At 50.0% G+C, this 22797-nt stretch overlaps 1 protein-coding gene across 2 annotated transcripts in view; it reads right to left on the reverse strand.

Annotated features, from left to right (window-relative positions):
- The window catches only part of VPS13A (vacuolar protein sorting 13 homolog A), a 2196319-nt gene that overhangs the window by 333230 nt on the left and 1840292 nt on the right, over positions 1-22797 (reverse strand). For both annotated transcript variants that reach the window (XM_078675860.1, XM_078675861.1), the window contains exon 65: positions 10202-10365. In XM_078675860.1, the coding sequence (XP_078531986.1) occupies positions 10202-10365 (164 nt within the window). The remainder of the gene's footprint in view (positions 1-10201; positions 10366-22797) is intronic.

Here is a 22797-nt window from a genome sequence, read left to right on the forward strand (position 1 = left end):
GTCGGATGTAAGACCCGTTTGTGAGGACTGCTTGCCTCGGCTACCGCTTGCCTGATTTGAAGGTTCATCGAGGGAGGAACCTGGTGTTGCCTGCAGATCGCCGCCCGACCCGAAAATTGAGGCCCGGCTTGCGGCCTTCCCGTGAGTGGGGCTGAGGACACCTGCTGACAGACAGGTGCTGATGGCGGTGGCCTCGGGGCGCTAGTGATGAGAAGGGGGCCTGGAGGCTCTCTACGATGTTCTACTACCTGGAGGTGAGGTGAAGGCTGAGGATGTATGGGAGAATGCACAGTGGACTGAATGTCTCTGCGGCCTGTCACCCATGAGGGAGTGCCATCTGAGGGAATGCTGCGGAAGCCAGGGCGAGCTGAGTGAGACTGCAGCGGTGTGTGGTAGGACCCTGCGATGGTGGAGGGGTGCCGTGGAGGACTGGTGGAGATGAAACTGTGGTAGGACTGAGAGGCCATCGCTGTATGGTGTAATGCTGGGGCCTTCATAGTGAACACTTCGCCCAGATCTGGCGATAGGTGGAGGCTGCGTGAGGAGCCCTGAATTACTCAAAAGTGGGCCCTGCAGACTTTGTATCCCTTCAAGGGCCAGGTGCCAGGGACCGCTGCTGATTCTCCTGGTGGCGCAACAGAGGCGTAAAGGGTGTGGCAACTTATGCTGGAACAGCAGAGGTATGACATATTTCCCCTCGCTTGTGCTGGGGCTGGATTGAGGTAGCTGAGGTTTAGAGCCGAATGGGAACTCTTCTGACCCTCATGGGACTGGGGTGATTGTGTGGCCTGAACGGTGTGCGGTGAATCCTAACTCAGGAACGTTGACATACGACCAAATCATACTGATGGATGCTGCTGCTCGTGGAGGACACCAACCTAGGTAGCTAGTACCTGGGCGCAGGAATACGAGAGGGTCGGCTCCAGAGGGTAACAACACGCTGGTGGTCATTCCGACAGACGCCATACCATTATCAGTGTGGCAGTGCCCGGAGCCCTCAATTTGGAGATTGTCTGTTGGAGTGGAGCCATGGCGATGGGAGGGAGCGGTCCTAAGGCAAACGCCAAAGGCAACTTGCTAAATTTGCGCGGTCCAAGACCGGGGAAAGGGGAGACTCCTCGTAGTCGGAAAAGGATGGTGGGGCAGCCACCGCCAAGCAGGGCCCAGAGCTCACCCTGCATGACATCATGGCGGCCATTAATGGGGTTAGGTCCTCGGTGGACTCAGTCACTGTGGAGGTCTCGTTAATTAGAGCAGACTTTCGAAAAATGGACGAATAGGATAAGGAGCTCAAGATAGTCACTGGTGCCCTACAATTGGATACGTCGGAACTCCAAACACAAATGCTTGAATTCAAGAGGAAGCAGGAGAGGCTGTCGCAACAACTCGATGACTACGAAGGTCGTGCCTGCTGTAATAACATTCTCATTTTGGGGGTCATGGAGAGAATGGAGGGCCAGCGGCAGACCTGTATGTGGAAGAGCTTATCACGCAGCATCTCAAACCTAAGACGTTGTCCAGCTATTTTTCTATTGAGAGGGCCCACAGGGTACCAGGGGGTAGAAATCCGGGAGCCACCGCCCGAGACCCCTTATTGCTAGGGTGTTCAACTACCAGGACAGAGACGCCATTCTGCAGACTGCACGTTCCACTCAATCCCTGAAGATAGATAACTATGAGGCGGCTTTCTTCCCAGACTTTACGGCCAAAGTTCAGGCTCAACGTCGCAGTTTTCAGGTGGTGAAGAAGAACTACGAGATCAGGAGGTGAAATACGCCATGCTCTACCCAGCGAGGCTGAGGGTGGAGTCAGACGGCAAGTCTTGGTTCTTTGACTCCCCAGAGGCCGTGTGGGAATGGACGGAGGGCTGGAGCACGTTGGGAGGCGAGCGACAACACAGAGCAGAAAGGCATGGTCGGCATGGAGGACTCCTGCAGGAAATGGCTACCAACGGATCGGCAGCGGAAGATGGCCAACGGCAGAAGGAGGACTGACTGACCGGGGCGGCATGGAGGAACTGCTCATGCCCAATTGAAAGCGCAAGTAGGGGGAAGGGGGAGGGATGGACATACCTATCGTGAAGGCACCTCCTATTACGAGGGGACTTGTTGCATCACAGTAGACTGACAGGGTTTAATTACTGTGACCTAAATGGGAGTAGGAATTATTTGCAAGTGGATGGCTATATTCCGAGTTCATTATGATGTGCACATGTGGGGAGGGGGGCTGGATCACCCCGTGCGTTTTCAGCATTTATGGGGGGGAGAGAGGCACTCTGCCAAGTTGAGGTGTGGGTAGATTTGAATCCACGGGCAGGGAGGGGGGTGGGGGATGGGGTTGGGGGATGAGGGGGAGGGTTGCAGTTAAAATGTTTGTATGTGCAGTTGGGTCACTTACTATTGGACAGGATGCTTATATTTCTCTCGCTGACCTCACTGATCCACTTAATTGTTGCTCCTTTCGCAATTTGGGATGGGGAGGATAGAGATAGGACGCTTTCTGTGTTGACGTGGAATGTCAATGAGATGGAAGACAAGATTAAGAGGGGGATAGTACAACAGTATTTGAAACAACACTCTCCTTATGTGGTATTTCTACAAGAAACACACTTGGTGGGTCAGAAGATGAAGGGTCTCACTAGGTGGGGATACAAACTCTTGGTTCATGTGGATTATACCTCCGGTTCGAGGGGAACGGCAATCCTGGTAAAGAGGTCAGTGCCCCTTGTGGTTCATAAAGTGTGGGCGGATTCATCAGGGAGGTTTGCGGGTGTGGAGGTCCAATGGGACGGTGGAGACCTTAATATACTCTCTATATACCTGCCACCTGCTCTGGGTAAACAGGCTCTGGAGGACCTAGGTGGGACGCTGACAGGACTAAAGGAGGGCACACTGATAATGGGAAGCGACTACAATATGACGCTAGAGGACATAATTGACAGCAAGCCATCGAGATCAAAGGTGAAATCCAATACCCTAATGGCAGATTTTACAGTGGCTATGGGACTGGCAGATCTGGGTCGGGCGCTTCAACTCACGGCCAAACTGTTTACTTTTTTCTCTAACATGCACCACAGCTTATCACGAGTAGACTATTTCCTGACACATTTGTCGGCGGTAGGGAACTTTGTTAATAACCGGGTTCTACTGAGGGGCATATCGGACCACTCCGCGGTCTGGGTAGAGTAAACACACTGGGAAAGGCAGGCACGCACCCCCATCATTCTCAATCCATGGCTGCTACACATACCAGACATCAGAGAGCAACTTCGCACACAAACAGAGAATTATTTTGCCGAGAATGTGGGCTCGGTTACGTCCGCTCAGACAATATGGGAAGCATATAAGGTGGTTTTGAAGGGACAAGCCCTATCTTTGAAGATGGGATAAATTTGCAAAAAACGTGAACTTTTGGGGCAGGCGGAAGCAGACCTTCTCGACCTTGAGCGGGAGCACGCACAGAATAGCACGCACAGAATCCCTCGCTTGATACCGCTCGTAGGCTTCAGTTAAAGCAGGATGAATTTCAGATAAAGACCAGAGAACACATGCTGGCTAAGTATCGCCATACCCAGCATAGAATCTATGAAATGGACGATAGATCGGGTAGGACATTGACTTGGTTGGGGAGGCGAGAACAGGGGTCGAGATGGGTACATAGGCTGATAAAGTCGGAGGGGGGCTTTGAGACACATCCGTGGGAAATAGCAGAGGAATTCGCAGCTCATTTAGAGCAGGTTTATTCCCCCTCTACTCTATGTACAGCGGAGGACTCACGTCAGCTCCTCTGGGATAGTGACATCCCGACCCTCTCGGAGGCAGATAGGGAGTCCCTAGAAGGCGATCTTACAAGCGAGGAAATTGGAAAGGCTAAAGGACAGATTAAATCGGGAATGGCGATGGGACCTAATGGTATCCCGGTTGAATTCCTAAAAGCTATGGCATCTCGGATGATAGTGCATTTGAAGGCCATGTTTGAGGAGAGTCTGGAAGTGGGGCGGTTACCAGTGGATCAGAGGCTGGCCACGATAGTGGTGATTCACAAGCCGAGTAAACCAGCAGACGTATGTGGCTCCTACCGGCCTATTTCACTGATCAACATTGAGGCAAAAGTCCTGGCAAAAGTTCTCGCCAACCGACTGAGAGAGGTTAACACTGCACTGGTCCACCCAGATCAGGCTGGGTTTATGCCCGGTAGAAATACGACCCTCAACCTGAGGCGCTATTCTAATGTGATGGCCCGGAGACAGTACATTGAGTAAGATGCTGCGTTGTTGTCTCTTGACGCCTCTATGGCCTTTGATTCCATAGAATGGCCATTTATGCTTGAAGTCTTGGAAAGGGTGGGTCTAGGTCCCAAATTTATAGCATGGGTTTGGCTGCTGTACACGGATATTATGGGTCAAGTACGGGTAAATGGATATACATCCAGGACATTTAAATTGCGGAGGGGTACCAGACAGGGATGCCCTCTGTCCCCATTGATATTTGCTCTTCTGTTGGAACCTCTTGCGGCGTGGATACGCCGAGATGTTACGGTACGTGGGATGAGATGGGCAGCTGACGTAGAGGGCCGCATATCTTTATATGTGGATGATATATTGCTATATTTGCCTTCCCCATATAAATCAACAGCGTTGGTGCTCGATATCTTTACAAACTTCGGCAAATACTCCGGATATGCGATTAGTTGGCAGAAGTCTGTGTTGTATATGTTGCGTGGACAGATCCCCAGGCTTCCAGTGGGTTGCCCGATAGTGGTGGCAAAAGACAGGTTTCGAAATTTAGGGGTTTATGTTACACCGGATTCCAATCTGTTCTACAGCTCCAATTTGGCCCCTCCATTGGCTAGACTCCGGGCGGACGTGAAACATTGGCAGTCCCTTCCACTCTCATTGATCGGCCGGGCGGCGCTTTTTAAGATGCTGGCCCTGCCTCGCTTCTTGAATATTCTTCAAAATTGCCCTTATAAAGTCCCGGATTCCTACTTCAAAATGGTGGACGGGGAGGTTTGTGCGCTACTGTAGGATGGGAGGGCCCCAAAGGTGGCCCTAAAGAAACTAACGAAGAGTTGGTATGATGGAAGCATTGCGCTCCCCGACCTGCAACTCTACTATTGGGCAGCACAGCTAGTGACTGTGAATCACTGGATATATTGTCCTCCAGAGGACCCGCGTATGCACTTGACCGTTACCAAACTGACCGGTCCGGATATTTGGGAGCCCTGTATACTAACGACAAGAAAAACAGGGGGCGATTCTTTGGGCCTACCCTACACACGTTGGGAGGTATGGCAGACAGTGAATTCTAGCCTGGGATGGGCGGGCATTCTGACTATGGTGACTCCACTTTGGTATACGCAGAAATTAGGTATGCTGTGTCACCAGCACGGATTTGACAAGTGGCACCTAATAGGTACCTCTGTAGTAAAATATCTGGTTAAAAAGGCGGATGTACTTTCATTTGAGGAACTCCAGAAACAATACCAACTAGCTCCAGGAGAAACTTATAAATACCTGCAAATTCGCCATGCCCTCAAGGCGGCCTTCCTGGCCCTTACGGACATACCAGAATCTTCCCCGCTCAAAGACAGGTTGCTGGACAGGCCATTGAACTCAAAAGTCATTTCTCTAACATATAGGAAATTATGCAATAACCTGCCAGAGACTTTCCCAAAGCTCAGAGAGATGTGGCAGGACGACTTAGGAGTGCTTAGTGATGAGGAGTGGCAGGAGGCTCTGATGTCCCCTCGGGAGGCTGCCATCACGTAAAAATGTAGATTGATCCAACTTCGGATACTGCACCGCTCGTATATAACGGGCCAGATTCTGGTGAAAATTGGTTCCAGATCGGATGATCTTTGTCTGAGGGGATGTGGCCAACAGGCTACGTTTTATCACACTTTGTGGAGCTGCCCGGGGTTACTAGTCCTGAGGGAGGGGGCCTCGGAACACATGCATAGGGCCTTACATAAAGAAATTGTCCGGACTCCACGACTGGATTTGTTGAATATATGGGAGGCGACTGACTTGACGGAGGTGGAACAACAGTTTACGACGCTTGGCTATACGCTGGTTAAACGGGAAATGGCGAAGGGATGGGGTGGACCAACTATACCAAGTGTTCATATGTGGGCGAAGGAGCTGGTCAGATGCATGGTGGCGGAAACGGAGGTCTTCGTAGCAAGGGAGTGCCCCAAGAAATGGGATCGGAAATGGTCAAACTGGAATAAATATCGGGGAGATATTGTGGTGTCCCCGACGGTGGAATTAGAAATGCGCAGAAATACAGAAAGTGTTTAAACTATGTAATATATGACTGCTATGTGACACTGTCCAGAGCTGAAATGATGTATATGCTGTAAAGTGTTGGCCTCTTGTGCACTTGATTTAATGTTCCTAATAAACACGTTGAAAAAAATAAAGGCTGGAGGGGACAGTTGTGTAAAGACTCGAAGGGAGCACACATATAAGATAAGTGAGGACCAAATTAAGGTCCGACTGCGGCATAACAAAGGGCGTGGGTGGAAACAAGTGAGCCAGCCCTTTTAGAAACCCTACGTTATTTGGATACCTAAAGAGAGAGGGCTGGTCTGGCAGCCGCAAAAAAGCAGACAGAGCAGAAAGATAACCCTTGAGAGTTCCCAAATGGGTAGAATGAATAAAAGACCAGTGGAAAGAGAAGCAGAAAGAGGGTCAATAGACCTTTCTGTACAGTATAATACAAATTTCTGCCAATGGCAGGCGTATACCGTCTTGGTGGCGGGCCACCTGGCAGCTAAAATAACATTACATACTTTGGGAGGAAGGTCAAAAGCCATCAACTTAGGCCGCTCAATCTCCACGAATAGAGGTACTGAGTTGACAGGTTGGGGTGGAGAAACCTCCCGTGCTGCTGCAACAGAAGCTCCTTCCTATGGCGGGGCCTGATCGGAGGATCAATGCTCATCGGCAGAAGCTCTGGATACCAGACTGTCCTTGCTCAGTCCTGAAACAACATTAGGGGGTGGGCTGCACACCATATTTCATTAAGTTCATCCTCTGAATCCATATATCATGAAGCGTGCTCAATGGTAACATGCCCAGCTCCTAGGCACATGAAAAACATTAAGTCACTGAGAAGGGGCACTGAGTCGGTGCCCCAAACCATGGCACTGTCGCTAGTGCAAATGCAACATTTTAACTTTATATCTTCCACTTCAAAGCTTTATATTTCGTTTTTTCCAATACTTCAACCAAAGATAATCATAATACATCCACGGGCAAGGGAATGCCAATTTACTTAAATTTCTCATATCCTTGATGGGCCATCCGAGCCTCTTCATTCAAAAATACATACTGGAGGCGTGTTTCATCATGAGCAGTTTATTAAAAACCCAATGCATTTCGGGCCTCCAGGGACCCTTCGTCAGGGGTAACTGCTTCAAAGCTCTCGCCTCTTGACCTGACCATAGTAAGACCTTGGCTATACGCTGGTTAAACGGGAAATGGCGAAGGGATGGGGTGGACCAACTATACCAAGTGTTCATATGTGGGCGAAGGAGCTGGACAGATGCATGGTGGCGGAAACGGAGGTCTTCGTAGCAAGGGGGTAACCCAAGAAATGGGATCGGAAATGGTCAAACTGGAATAAATATCGGGGAGATATTGTGGTGTCCCCGACGGTGGAATTAGAAATGCGCAGAAATAAAGAAAGTGTTTAAACTATGTAATATATGACTGCTATGTGACACTGTCCAGAGCTGAAATGATGTATATGCTGTAAAGTGTTGGCCTCTTGTGCACTTGATTTAATGTTCCTAATAAACATGTTGAAAAAAAAAAAAAAAGCTGGAGGGGACAGTTGTGTAAAGACTCGAAGGGAGCACATATAAGATAAGTGAGGACCAAATTAAGGTCCGACTGCGGCATAACAAAGGGCGTGGGTGGAAACAAGTGAGCCAGCCCTTTTAGAAACCCTACGTTAATTGGATACCTAAAGAGAGAGGGCTGGTCTGGCAGCCGCAAAAAAGCAGACAGAGCAGAAAGATAACCCTTGAGAGTTCCCAAATGGGTAGAATGAATAAAAGACCAGTGGAAAGAGAAGCAGAAAGAGGGTCAATAGACCTTTCTGTACAGTATAATACAAATTTCTGCCAATGGCAGGCGTATACCGTCTTGGTGGCGGGCCGCCTGGCAGCTAAAATAACATTACATACTTTGGGAGGAAGGTCAAAAGCCATCAACTTAGGCCGCTCAATCTCCACGAATAGAGGTACTGAGTTGACAGGTTGGGGGGGAGAAACCTCCCATGCTGCTGCAACAGAAGCTCCTTCCTATGGCGGGGCCTGATCGGAGGATCAATGCTCCTCGGCAGAAGCTCTGGATACCAGACTGTCCTTGCTCAGTCCTGAGCCACAAGGATGACTTGGGCCTGGTTGCTCCTGATGTTCTTCAGGAACCCTGGGGAAAAGTGGTATGGGTGGAAAGGTGTACAGCGGCCAGAGCTCCACACGCACCCAAAGTCATCGCTGAGCGATAGCCGCCTTTGGAAACTTCAGCGCGCAGTATCGCTGACAGTGCACGTTCTCTGCGAAGGCGGCTAATCTAACCAAGGTTCTTCCTACTGCTGAAAGAGACCCTGTGCCACCTCCAACTGGAGACGCCATTCGTTATCTGCTAGGCATTGAGGGCTGAGTTCGTCCGCCCTCCTGTTCAGAGAACCTGCCAGGTGTTGAACCACCAGGGTTATGCTCTGCTGTTGCTCAGCCATGTCCAGAGACGCAGGGCCTCTCAACAAAGGGTCCATGACACCACCTAGCTCTGCTTGTTGCAGTAACAAATGGCAGTGGTGATGCCCGTGAACACCTGCACTAACCTGACCTTGACAGAGGGAAGAAATGCTTTCAAGGCCAATCGAATAGCTCAAAGCTCTAACAAATTGATGTGGAGTCCTGACTCCACTGGAGACCAGTGTCCCCTGATCTCCACCTCTCCCAGATGGCTGACCTATTCCAGAAGTGACACATCTGTCACGACTGTGAGATCTGGTTGGGGAAGGGAGAGGGGTCTGCCGTTGACCCAATCACGGTTCGTCAACTACCACTGCAGATCTCTCGCAGTTCCTTCCAAAATATGGACCATTTCGGTGAGATTTCCACAATGCTGTGCCCACTGGAACTTCAAGTCCCACTACAGAGCCTGCATACGCCACCGGGCATGCTTTACCAACAAGATGTAGGAGGCTCAGAGGTCCAACAGCCTCAGAGTGAGTCTCACCAAAATCTAGGATAGAGGCTGAAACATCGGATTCATTACCTGAATATGTGGACTTGCTGATCAGGAGGATAGGCCAGAAACGGCACTATCTCCAGAACATTACCGATGAAAGGGAGCATCCGAGAAGGAGTGAGGTGTGACTTCGGCACATTTATAGAGAACCCCAGCTATGCAGGAGGTTTGCTGTAGTCTGAAGGCGGGAGAATGCAGCCTGGCAGGAGGATGCCTTCAACAGTCAGTCGTCGAGGTGGGGAAGACAGACACCCCTAACCTGCGCAGTTGAGCTGCAACCACTGCCATCACCTTGGTGAACACCAGAGGGGCACTGTTAAGGCCGAAGGGGAGCAATCCTTTATAAGCGTGGATCATGAGCTTGAATTGACATCTCTTCTGCATAGGGAGCCAGGGAGTTTTCTGAGCTGGCGGTGGTGCAGGTCCATCTGGGTATGTCGAGGATAAATCTGGCCGGAGGAGTGCTGTTTGGTCTGGAGTCTCTACTTGGAATGCATTGCGTAGTCTAACTGGCTGGTGATCAAGGCCTGAGTGATGGTACATCTGGTGTTTGGGGAAGCCATTTGAACGCCAGTGCTTTAATAATGATAATGTTGTCGATTATCCAAGGAATAATATTCTACTCATTTGATAAATATTCCATTGTCCTGGCTTGGGCAATAAGGAAAATCTGCAAACTAAAGTTCCATTACAAGTCTGCCATTCATAAAAAGTGCTTTTGTACCAGGGACAAAGTAACTTACCATGACATTTACTGAGAAGAAATAAGGATTATGATGTTTGAATTTTAAGGCAATATGTAACCGCTTCACATTTTGAACTATCCTTCACAAAGTATTCATTTTGGGGAATTAAGAAAACTGCAGATTAATGAAGTTACATTTACCACTCCTGGACACAGAACATTAGTACTGATCAAGCAATTGTTCTTACGGATACTAAGCCTTTTCCCCCACGAGTAATTCCCTCCTTGAAGCCGCTCGGCTGTTTGTTCATGGCTTCCCTTCTCTTTTGCTGGTACTCTTCATCCATAGTTATGGCTGCTACTCCTTTTGCCATTGCTCCAGTAATTCTTGATGCTGCCCCAGCCAGGCCCCCTAGTTGTAAAGAGAGTTATGGATGGATGTTTTAAGAACCAAAGTTATTCAAACTATGTGTTAGAAATAGTTAATAGGAAAGCAGATTTGAAAACAAGAGCAAAAATAGTATTTGGTAAGATTAAAAAATATAAAAATTGGGAATGAGAACAGGCTGATAATGACATATAGCAGAGAGTTGTCCCAAATGTTCAGGATCATTCAAAAACAACATGGCATCCTTAGGTCCCATAAATGCACTGAAAACTAAGTTAATTAAGGACATGTTAGTAATTAGCCTGTAAGAAGCAAAACACATGGATTTCTTATGAACATGCAGTTCCTACTTGTGATATACTGTGACATACTATGCAAATCCTATGTGCTACCTCACAGAAAATCTGACCAAAGGATATCTAAAGTGATTACATGTATGTCTAGCTATACTGTTTCTGTCCTAGTGTGTCTCTCGAAAGTCATTCAGCTATAAAAAATGGAACTAAGCAGCTTAACACTTAAGCGATAGCTAGTAGACAAAAGAAGAAGAGCCCTGTTTATCAACAAACTTGAATCTAAATATATACTATACTGCAGCTAGAAAATTGGCAACCTTCAGTATTAAACATGGATGAGGAACTTCTTGCACATTTATAATTTGCATAATTTTGTAGCATTGTGAAAGAACTGTCCCTCTCTGAATTACGTTGTTTGACATATAATTACTCAGTACTTAAACAGATATGATTGTTTCTTTAATCTGTAAAGCTATTCACAGATTTGTGTAGATAATGGGAGTACATTTTTCATTAATATAGTGTAATTGCACTAAATAATCACCTTGTTTATGATCTTGTTATGAGAAAGGCTGTGTTCAGGCGACATGGGTTCACAACAATAGGCAAAATTAAATCACAATAAATAAGCATTAGGAATAATCACTACTGGTGTGCCAGCTTCTTCCTAGTTTCGAACTGGTATGTATGTATGTATGTATGTGTAGTAGTAGGTAATCAGGGGCTCACAGGTAAAGCACCCACTCTGTTAGGGCACAGAAACGAGCCTTCTGATATATAAATATATGGTCCTGTGGAAGGCTAACGCCGTAATGCATAGACTATCCAGTAACACTGCACGAGTGGTGGAATAAATAGAAAATCGAGCCCTGGCGACATTTAAGATGCTGTCTTATTCCATAGGTCCTTCTCGTACCAGAACTAGTTACTGATGATGTCAGTAAAAGCTATGTATTCACATATGAAGCAGCTTTTAGAGTCACAGCAATGAACCCCTGAATTAGTTACAGCTTCCTTGAGTTCATCTCTTACAATCAGAGATCATAAATTAGGAACTCTGCAGTAAACAATGACTTGCGGTTTTGGAAAATCCTTTTGCAATTTTTCATAGGTGGGCCGTAAGGGAAATGTATTTTGCATTATATTTCTGTAGTTGGGAGCTGATGGATTATAGTCAACCACAAATGGAGTTCGGTTTCTGTTGTTTCTGCTGTTGGTATTCCCAATAAGCGATTCCCTGGGTAACTACAAAGACTATGGAATTGCATTGATTCCACATTCCAAATGGAATCTTCAATCATGATGCTTTTTGAAAATTCAGCAGTGTAATCTGTGCAAATCATCTTGTACTACATGATGAAGGTGGAAGCTAACACTTTGTACTGGAAATATATTTTTGTTCTTCGGTGTGTCCAAATTTCTCACTTTATGAATTATGCTGCCAGGCTTCAGACTGATAAAAAAAAAACATTTCCCTTCAGCGGGAAGATACATCTGTCATAAGATAAAGTTACTTAACTTCAGTAACTCTATTTCTGGTGGATATATATTTTACCACAGATTTCTGAACATCCTACCTCCTTGCCTGTGAATTAGTGCCATGACTATTAAGATCCCAAGGTAATAATGTAATCAACTGTAACTGTCGAACAAGTTACTTACCTGCGGTAACGATATATCTGTAAGAGACATTACCTTAGAATTACCCCCAAGCGTCAGAATGGATCCGTAAATGTTTCGCCAGCAGTACCCCTGTGCGTCGGACGGTGGTGGGGTGCGGCTCCGCGTCCTTCGTTGGCATCGTGGTTCCCGAGATTATGTTGCGGCAGCTACTTAGACGCCGCCCACATGTGCTGACGTCCGTTCTGTACACGACTTTCCGCACCAGGAACGCAGCACCATGCAAGATACTGACCACTGGTGCTTTGAAACTAGGGCCCTGAAAGGGATGACCGTAACCCTAGAAACCAGTTAGCAGAACGGGGAGGATGGGTGGGGCGGTAAGGAATCTATCACTACTAACGTTTCTTAGAGATATATCGTTACCAAAGGTAAGTAACTTGTTCATCTGAAAGAAACACGTTAGTGTTAGATTCCTTACCTTAGAATAGATATCCCAGCAATACCAACCCCGGTGGTTGGTCTGAGATCCAAGATCACACCAGGAAGTCTCGGAGAACAGAATGGTCAAAGAAGCCGTCTCTCCGGACTTGGCTGTCCAGGCAGTAGTGCCTAGTACAAGTGTGCAGCGAGGCCCACGTAGCTGCCCGACAGATGTTTTGCAGGGGCACACCACGTCCCAATGCTGTAGTGGCTGCAGTCACCCTGGTGCAATGGGTGCGCAGCCCCAACAGAGCTTCCTTTTTAGCCAGAGTATAACAGGCTTTAATACACAAGACGACCCATCGGTAGATAGTCCGCGAGTGTACGGCACGACCTTTTTTGGCACCGATGTAGCCAATAAACAGCTAGTCATCCACCCGAAACTTTTGTGTGCGGTTCAAGTAAAACGAGAGCGCACATTTTGGGTCCAGCCGGTGGAGCCTCTTTTCCTCTTTAGAAGGACGGGGAGGCGGCAAGAAGGTGGGCAAAGTGATTGTCTGCCCGATGTGAAAGGCAGTGACAACCTTTGGCAGAAAGGATGGACGTGTCCTGAGCACAACCTTGTCCAGATGGACAGAAAGAAAAGGGGGCTTACAAGAAAGAGCCTGGAGTTCACTCACTCTCCTGGCAGAGGTGATGGCAACCAGGAAAGCAGTCTTCAAGCACAGCAGACGAAGTGGACAATTGTGCAGAGGTTCAAAGGGACTGCATATTAGATATGTAAGAACTAGATTCAAGTCCGACTGTGGCATTACGAAAGGAATAGGAGGGAAAAGATGAGTAATGCCTTTGAGAAATCTATTTACAACAGAGGAGTTGAAAAGAGAGGGCTGATCAGGGAGCCTGAGAAAGGCCGATATAGCAGAAAGGTAGCCCTTGAAAGTGCACAGAGCAGAGCCCTGCTGGGCCAAGGAAAGAAGAAACAGAAGAATTTCTGAAAGAGGGGCTTAATAGGGGATCCACAGCCTTTGCTGTGCACCATGCCACACATTTGTTCCACCTGCAGGCCTATACCAACTTAGTGGAGGGACGTATGGCTGCCAGAATGACATCACAGACTTCAGGAGGCAAGTCAAAAGGAATCAACTGCTGCCGCTCATTCTCCAAGCAAAGAGGTGGAGGCTGGACAGGTTCAGTGGAGGACCGTCCCCTGCTGCTGTGACAGAAGATCCTCCCGAAGAGGCAGTCGGATCGGGGATTCGATTGTCGTACTGAGTAGCTCGTGATACCATACTCTTCGAGCTCAGTCCGGAGCCACAAGCATGACTTGAGCCAGGTCGCGCCTGATCTTCTTCAGCACTCTGGGTAGAAGTGGTATAGGCGGAAAGGCGTACAACAGAGCACAACTCCACTTGCGACTAAAAGCGTCGCCTAGCGAGTGCCGCCTCGGAAATGGAAAAGAACTGCTGACATTGCGCGTTCTCTTCGGTGGCGAATAGATCTAACCAAGGCTCTCCCCACTGTTGAAAGAGACCTTGCGCCACGTCAGAGTGAAGACACCATTCGTGATTCATCATGCACCTGCGGCTGAGTTTGTCTGCCCTTGCGTTCAGTGAACCGGCCAGGTTTTGAACCACCAGGGAAATGCCCTGCTGTTTCAGCCATGTTCAGAGGTGCAGAGCCTCTTGACATAGGGTCCATGACTCCACCCCGCCCTGTTTGTTGCAGTACCACATGGCGGTGGTGTTGTCTGTGAACACCTGCACCACTTTCCCTTTGACAGAGGGAAGGAATGCCTTCAGTGCAAGTCAGATCGCCTGAAGCTCCAGAAGGTTGATATGGAGCTTGGACTCTGCCGGAGACCAGGGGCCTCTGATTTCTGCCTCTCCCATGTGGCCCCCTCATCCCAGGAGAGACACGTCCGTCACCACTGTTTTCTCCGGTTGGGGAAGGGAGAGGGATCTACCCTGGACCCAATGTCGGTTCATGAGCCACCACTGCAACTGCTGTTTGGCATGAGTGACCAGCAGGATGCAGGAGGCCATGAGGCCCAGCAGCCTCTGGGTCATCCTGACAGAAACCCAGAATAGAGGCCGAAAGATCGGAATCATAGCCTGATTATACTGGACTCGCCGTTCGGGAGGATGGGACCGAAACTGCGTTGTGTCCAGAACCGCTCCGATCAAGAGGAGCTTCTGAGAGGGAATCAGGTGCGACTTCGGCACATTGATGAAGAACCCCAGCAAATGCAGGAGGTCGGCCGTAGTCTGGAGGTGGGAAACGACAGCCTGAGGCGAGCCTGCCTTCAACAGCTAGTCATCGAGATAGGGGAAGACTGAAACCTCAAATGAGCTGCCACCACCGCTATCACTTTGGTGAACACCCGAGGGGTGCTGGTAAGGCCAAAGGGGAGCACGGTAAACTGAAAATGCTTGTGGCCTACCGTGAACCGCAGGTAACACCAGTGGGCCGGCAGGACAGGAATGTGGAAATAAGCGTCCTGCAAGTCCAACGCTACCATCCAGTCTCCAGGGTCGAGAGCAGACAAGACCTGAACCAGAGTTAGCATCTTGAACTCCTCTGGAGGCAGCAACTGAAATCCCTGAGGTCCAAGATAGGACGCAGGCCCTTGTCCTTCTTAGGCACCAGAAAGTAGAGGGAATAACAACCACGTCTTACTTCTGGCGCAGAAACGCGCTCGATGGCCCCCTTGACCAAGAGGGCCGCGACTTGCTGTTAAAGAAGTGCCAAGTGATACACTGACATGCGATGGTACTGGGGTGGAATGGCTGGAGGGGTAGTCTCGAAGGGGAGGGAGTAGCCCCTTCGGACTATGTCTATAACCCACCTGTCCGAAGTGATGGGGCGCCAGTGGGGGAGGTGATGGCGAATCCTGCTGCCAACTGGCGTTTGATGGGCCTGAAAGGCTGGACTAGGAAGGTTTTGGGGCAGTAATGGCCGGGGTGGAAGTGGACTGACCCGCCCGCTGGCACCCTGAACCGCCTCTGCTGCGGCCTGTTGCTTTGAAGTGAACGTGCTGGGGCGCCCCTTCCGTGGCCACAAAAGGATCGAAAAGCAGAAGGCTGAGGAGGGAGAGTGGCCGACAGGCCCAAGGACTTAGCCGTAGCCCGTTAGTCCTTAAAACGCTCCAACGCGCTATCTGCCTAGTTGCCAAAAAGGCAAATGCCATCAATGGGCATGTCCATCAAGGTGTTCTGGACATCCCCCAAGAAGCAAGTATTCCTCAGCAATAGCCTTCGAGAGCACTGTCCGTGCCTCCTCCGGACACTGAGGCAGCACTTGCGCCACCGTATCCCACACAGAGTGGGTGTAATGGCCCAAGAGGTATGTGGTGTACACAGACCACAGCCCAGACCTGGCCAAAGAGAAAATCGTCTTCCCAAATTGTTTCAGTCTCTTGGATTCCCTGTCCTGAGGTTCGGTAGGGAATGCACTCTGGGACGTTGAGGCTTGGACATCCAAGCTCTCAGGGGTGGGGTGTTGGGAGAGGAAAATTTGGTCGCCCAGGGCCGTGTGATGGAGTCGTGCCACGTTGCTATCCACAGGAGCCCCTGTGTTGGGCCTGGACCAGGTGCCCAAAAGAACGTCAGAAAGTGTCTCATTGAAAGGCAGCAGTAGCTTCGCAGAGGTAGCCGCAGTCTGAAGCATTTCTGTCAGTAGGTTAGTCCTGACGGCCACGGTAGGGAGGTGGAGGTTGAGGGCCTCCGCCGCCCTACACAACACCACTGCATAACTTGCACCCCCCTCCAAGGAGGAGTGAGCATGCCAAGGTCAGGAGAGGTGCCAAGACCGCTGGCATCCCCTAGTTCCTCTGCCCAGTCCAGGTCATACTCACACTGAGCTGTGAGAGGGTCCTTAGACCCCTCCCAGTCCTCCTCAGGCTGATGTACAGGTCGAGAATAAGGAGGCTTGACATAGGGGTAGAAAGGCCCCATTTGAATCAATCAATCAATCAATCACAACACTTATAAAGCGCACTACATACCTGTGAGGGTCTCAAGGCGCTGGGAATGGGGGGCTGTGCTGCTGCTAGTGATCGAAGAGCCAGGTCTTGAGGAGTCTTCTGAAGGCCAGTAGGTCTCGGGTCTGTCGTAGGTTGGTGGGGAGCTTTGTGTGCGTGGATGAGGAGTTTGAAGGTTATCCTCTTGTTGACGGAGAGCCAGTGCAGGTCTCTCAGGTGGGGTGACGTGGCTGCGGCTAGGGATGTCGAGGATCAGACGCGCTTACGCGTTCTGGATGCGTTGCAGTCGCTTCAGGAGCTTGGCCGACGTTCCTGCGTAGAGGGCGTTTCCGTAGTCCAGCCTGTTGGTGACAAGGGCCTGGGTGACAGTTCTTCTTGTCTCGGTGGGGATCCACTTGAAGATCCTGCGGAGCAGTCTGAGGGTGTTGAAGCAGGATGAGTAGACGGCATTGACCTGCTTAGTCATGGAGAGGGTAGAGTTGAGGATGACAACTAGGTTGCGTGCGTGGTCAGAGGGTGTCGGGGCTGTTCCTAGAGTTGTCGGCCACCAGGAGTTGTCCCAGGCTGAAGGGGTGGAGCCGAGGATGAGGAGCCCTGTCTTGTCCAAGTTCAGCTTCAGTCGGCTGTTCCTCATCCATTCGGCCATGGCCTTCATTCCTTCGTGGAGGTTGGTCTTACCGGTGTGAGAGTCTTTGGTGAGGGAGATGATTAGCTGGGTGGCGTAGGAGATGATGTTGAGGTCGTGCTGTCGGGCGACGTGGGCGAGGGGTGCCATGTAGATGTTGAACAGCGTCGGGCTGAGAGAAGAGCCCTGGGGTACGCCGCAGATGATTTCGGTGGCAGTGGAGCGCAAAGTCGAGGGACGCTATTCCTGCTCCGTGTCCATGTCGGGGCTGAAACCGGGGGCGACGTCATCCGGTGCCACGGGAGACGTCGTAGATGGTGCCGGTGGGGTCGACGTCGATGGAGGTTTAACTAGGTCAACCGGCGTCGACCAGGATCCAGGCCTGGATCCTTGGGGGCCCTGCGGCACCGAGCCGGATCTGACAAGGAAGCAGGAGCCACCGACAATGAAGAGCGAGGACCCCCAGTCCGCCCGGCAGGGCCCGAAGGTGCGCCGTCTGAGCCTGACGGAACGACGCGGTGGGCCTTGGCTGACAAAAAGTCCTGAAGCTGGGCCGGAGTAGCCGACGGACCCGGGAAGGGCGGGTAGGCCGACAACGTAGTCTCCGCCGGAGCCCCGGGGGATGCACCACCCGCACCCTCAGCCAAGTTGCGCATCAGGCGAGGGGAAGATGTCGAGTGATGACACTTCTTTGACTTCTTGTGCTTTGCCTTACCTGACCCCGAGTGCGAAGACTTCGATCCATAAGAACGATGGTGATGGCTCCGCGACCGGTTCCTCGACCTCCCACAGGACCAGGACCTTGAGCGGCGCGGAGCCGACTGCCGGACTTCCAGCAACTTTCGGGACCGCTCCCACAAAGTCTTCGGTGCCATGACCCGGCAATTGGGGCACAACTTGGGGTTGTGGTCGCGCCACACGCAGTAGAGACACACGCGGTGCGGGTCCGTCACCGACATCATTCGATGACAGTTTCCACAAGACTGGAACCCGGGCATCCCTACGACACAAGGAGTTGATTGACTCAAAAAAATCGTGACAAAAGCCTCAAACACACAGTCAAAAATTGACTTGGGGTACTACTCTCTCCGGAACTGCGCTTGCCGGTGCGGAAAAAGAAAGAACTGACGTAAGCGCTGGAGGTGGCGCCTAAGTAGCTGCTGCGACATCATCTCAGCAACCAAAACGCCAACGAAGGACGTGGAGCCGCATGACGCCACCTTCCGACTGTGAGAAGTTGGCCTGATATATGATGCTCACTAGTTCTAGTGATCACCTTGTATCAGTCCAAACAACCCTTATGGTGATTGGTTGTAAGTCAACCTTATAGACCAGCTATCCTAATGGTAGCATGGACAAAGCAGTCTTAGGCTAAACTCTTTTGGCATGTGAAGCCAGCTGTTTTACCACATATAACCCCTTGAATACCAGATGAAAGGACACCACACAGGTTGTTATGAAAATAAACAATATATTTATTAATAACAAACACCTCTGAACTCTTTATGAGATCAGAGGGCTAAGCACATGACAATCTCTTAGGAAAAATACGATAAGTTGCACAAAATTACAATGGTGCCCTAGGGGCACGGCAAACCATATACTAAGTAAATGGTATAAGTAGAACGATAGAAGGAATGGAGCTGTCCAGAGGCTGTAGGTTCGCTGGGACTACACTATCCTAACCTCAGGTAAGTAATAGGAGGCCCACGGGACGCGTGTGCAGAGTGTGAACTCACACGCGAGATGCGTAACAACGTCTATGGACAGTACAGTTCAAGAAAAAGGTGAGTACGGACAATCCTGACTGGTTAGGACTAAAACGACTGTGAATCTGGACACTAGGAGAGTCAAGCTACCCGTGAGCACCGAAATGCTCTTGTTACCTCACCCACGGGCTGAGGGTGCATAGGTGCGAAGTCGTGTCGGGTTTCTGCGTTGAAGTCTATGGAGCCTGGAGGAAAAGATGCTGCAGGCGTCCAGGAGGAAGATGTCCGGTGCGATCCACGGGTGGATCGAGGAAGAAGAGGACCTGAAAGCAGAGGGGACAGTGATCAAAGTCACTAGCCAGTGACCGGTGTGGAACCAGGAAGGAACCAGGTGCTGTTGTCGCGATCAGGTGAAGAGTGGACGCTTGTCTCTGCAGCCACGTGGACCAGGAGGTGTCTTCGACGACCAGGATGGAGGCACGAGCTGTCCCACACAGGCTCTCGCTGTCGGCGGTGTCGGATCCCGATTTGGAGTCAACAGGCCTTGGCAAAGGCAACCCCCGCGATGAGTGGAAACGGCGTCTGGAGTGGACCAGGACGGTCCGGGGTGCTCCTCTTTTGGAAGGGAGCAAGGGCCAGTCTGGAGCAACCAGACCAGCAGTGAAGATTTCAAGGTTCGTCGTCTAGGAGGCCACTACCCAGCCGGCAAGTGACCAGACAACGCGTCGAGCAGCAAACAGGCAGAAGGGCCCCACGCAGATCTCGTGGATGCTGGAGGGCTGATCTTCGGTGCAGGAGCTGCTCGGGCTGGGGCTTCTCAATCCCCAAAGCACTTGGTCGAGTTTACCTCGGGAGTCGTGCTGGAAGCGAAGTGCAGTTTCTGTCAAGATGGCCGGTCCCACGTGTCTCGTCGCACCCACGGATCTCAGCTGTGCTGCAGATGTGAGTTGAGGTCGGAGAGGTCTGGGAATCCGGTTCTTGTCGAGCTCTGAAGTCTGGATCCTCGAGGGAAGACGACAAAGTGAAGCCGCTGGACGCTTGATGGTGCATGCAGTTGCAGGGTGGACACTCCTTGCCCACAAGGGAGATTCTTCAGTCTTCTGGGGAGCAGAACGTCGAAGTCCAGAGTTTCTTCTTGTAAAGTTGTTCAGGATAATCTAATCTGGAATGGGACCAGCTCCTACCTTTATTCTCCTAAAGGGGGCTGCACTACTGACTAGGTCCCTCCCCTGGGTGGGACCAGGAAGGGGGGTGGCTACACCCCCTATCCTTTGTCCGGTTTCGCGCCAGAGCTGGGGCAGGGATGCCCCAGCAACTGGTTTGAACCGGTGTATGCACAGGACACCTTGTGTGCCCCAGGCATGTCTCATTCCTTTCAGGCCTGTCCTACCCAATACACAAACTCCTGTCTGGGGTGGTGCTAGCACCTCCCAAGGCAGGAAACCCTTTGTCCACGCCTCCCTCGCTGGAAGGACTCCCAGGAGCAGGAGGTCAGACTTGTGTCTGTGGTGGCAGCATCCATTTTGTGATGCCAAGGCTCGAGTTAACTTTAACCGGGGTTCTCAGTTACATACATGTCGTGTCCCTCTAGAAGAGTGGAATGCTACCCCCGTCGCCAGAATTGGCGCGGGGGTAGTATTCCAATTCGTATGACACCTTACTCGACATGTTTTGATAATATTATACCAGAGTTAGCATTTAACCGCGAGGTTGATAATGCACTTAAGAGTATATGGTATAGCGTTATCATGGAACAGCTATTAGGACTTGGTTCCGCAAGCTGCAGACGGGCTCAGCTCATGCCAGAGCACCATCTCACATAATTCCAAGCACTCTGCCTTCAGGATTGATAAGGCCCGCCATAGGAGTGACTGATAGGAGTATATGTGTCCATTTTAAGGTTAGATATAGGTATACTATATCTACAGCAAAGGGTGATTACACCACCTTGCCCCAGCTGTCGTGCAGCCAGTTGTGTCTGTTTAGATGGCCAGCCAGCGGTGGCATAATACATGCTTCAGCCCCTGGTAGGCCCTGGGTACACCTATGCCCTGGGTACCTAAGGTACACTGTACAGGGACTGATAAGGTGGCCCAGTACCAATTGGTAAATGCACCTAAGGTACATGGATGTCAATTTAGAGAGAGAACAGCTAGGCTGTGGGTCTGATTAGCAGGCCCACAGCCAGGGAAAGTCGTAAACCAGTGAAGCAAAAAGCAAAAAATCTGGGGTGACCATAGGATTGCAAACCCCACTCTCCTACACCGACGCGCAGGGGTACTGCTGACGAGAACCTTCCGGATCCAGTCTGAAGCCTGGGGTTAAGTCTAAGGTAGGGAATCTATTACTATGTGTTTCCTTCAGATATGGCTGTTACTCTCTCGCTTCCTCTTTGCTCCTTGATGGGTCAAGGATAAAATACCAAGAACTGACATCATTGCTCCGGATGATGCTTAATTTATACCAGTGTTTTCATGTTCAGCTCCACCATTTCTGCCTTAAGTCCAGGAGGCAGCCAGGGGCATTGTTCATGAGTATGCAATACATTTGAGATACACCGTCTTTCTCAGTATGGCCAATAAGGAGCTTGGTTTCAAGAGTAATGCTTACAGAGAGATCTGTCGACTGGATGCTGTGACTGGATAGTGTGTATCTGAGTTGTAAATATTTATTGAATTAAGTCTGAGATAATTGTAATCGGAGATCTTAGAAGGTGCATAGATGGTCCAGTTGCCAAACATACTCTAGGCTTGTTATATCTATCCTATCCCATTTCACGAATCACTCAAGATGTGCTGTGTGGTGCAGAAGTCTGCCCTGCCATAGCGGGTCTGATGTGTAAGCCTCTGGTACTACCTCACAGAATGCAATGCCTTGCGTCACAACAAGAATATCTCCCCCATCATTGTAAAACGTCATGTTTTAACTAACATTTTCACCTAACTAGAACGTCCCTTTAACCCCATGCTTTTTTCAGTGAATTTCTAAGGTTTGGTTTATGTAAAGTAAGATATAATTACATATCCTAACTATAATGCCCCATTAACCTTTGCGTTTCTTTCAGTGAATTTCAATATATTTTTTAAAAATACAGTAAGAAGTTGATTGCTGTGAACAGTGTGGAACTGGGCGAAGGGTTCGACCATAACAAATTAAACCCACCAACGGACCCTACAGGCCTCACCAAATGTCTCCCAATCGTACCCAAAGAGTTTATGCTAACCACATGGTCTGTCGTCACCCCAAAAGAAACCGCTTCCACCATGAAGTACATCCACTGGAGTGCCTCATCAGACCACTGCCTACTCCATAAGACTCGAACTCATACGCCCCATGCTCACACCCATTCTGAATGCCTTCACATCTTATGTGACCTTACCCTCTGCTTGGAAATATGCAACTGTCCTCCCATTGCTGAAGAATCCTCCGCTGATCCTTCGATGTTTTCCAACTACAGACCGATCTCCCTGCTACCATTCCAAGCCAAAGTCTTAGAAAAATAGACCATTCACCGAATGCCTCAGCAACCAACAACTGCTCGACACCACTCAGTCTGGTTTCAGACCCAACCACAGTATAGAAAACGCCCTCATTGCCGCCATGGATGACATTTACACAACTCTAGATGGAGATGACATGGCGGCCCTCATCCTTCTGGACCTGTATGCAGTGTTTGACACAGTCTTCCACCCAATCCTCATCCCACACGGCATCAGAATGCAATGACATGCACCACGATGAACCTGCTTCTTCCCGACTGGAAGAACCTGGTCAGTCAGGCTAACATCATACAACTCTGAT

Source organism: Lissotriton helveticus, chromosome 2_1 (assembly GCF_964261635.1).
Source record: "Lissotriton helveticus chromosome 2_1, aLisHel1.1, whole genome shotgun sequence".
Lineage (NCBI taxonomy): Eukaryota > Metazoa > Chordata > Amphibia > Caudata > Salamandridae > Lissotriton > Lissotriton helveticus.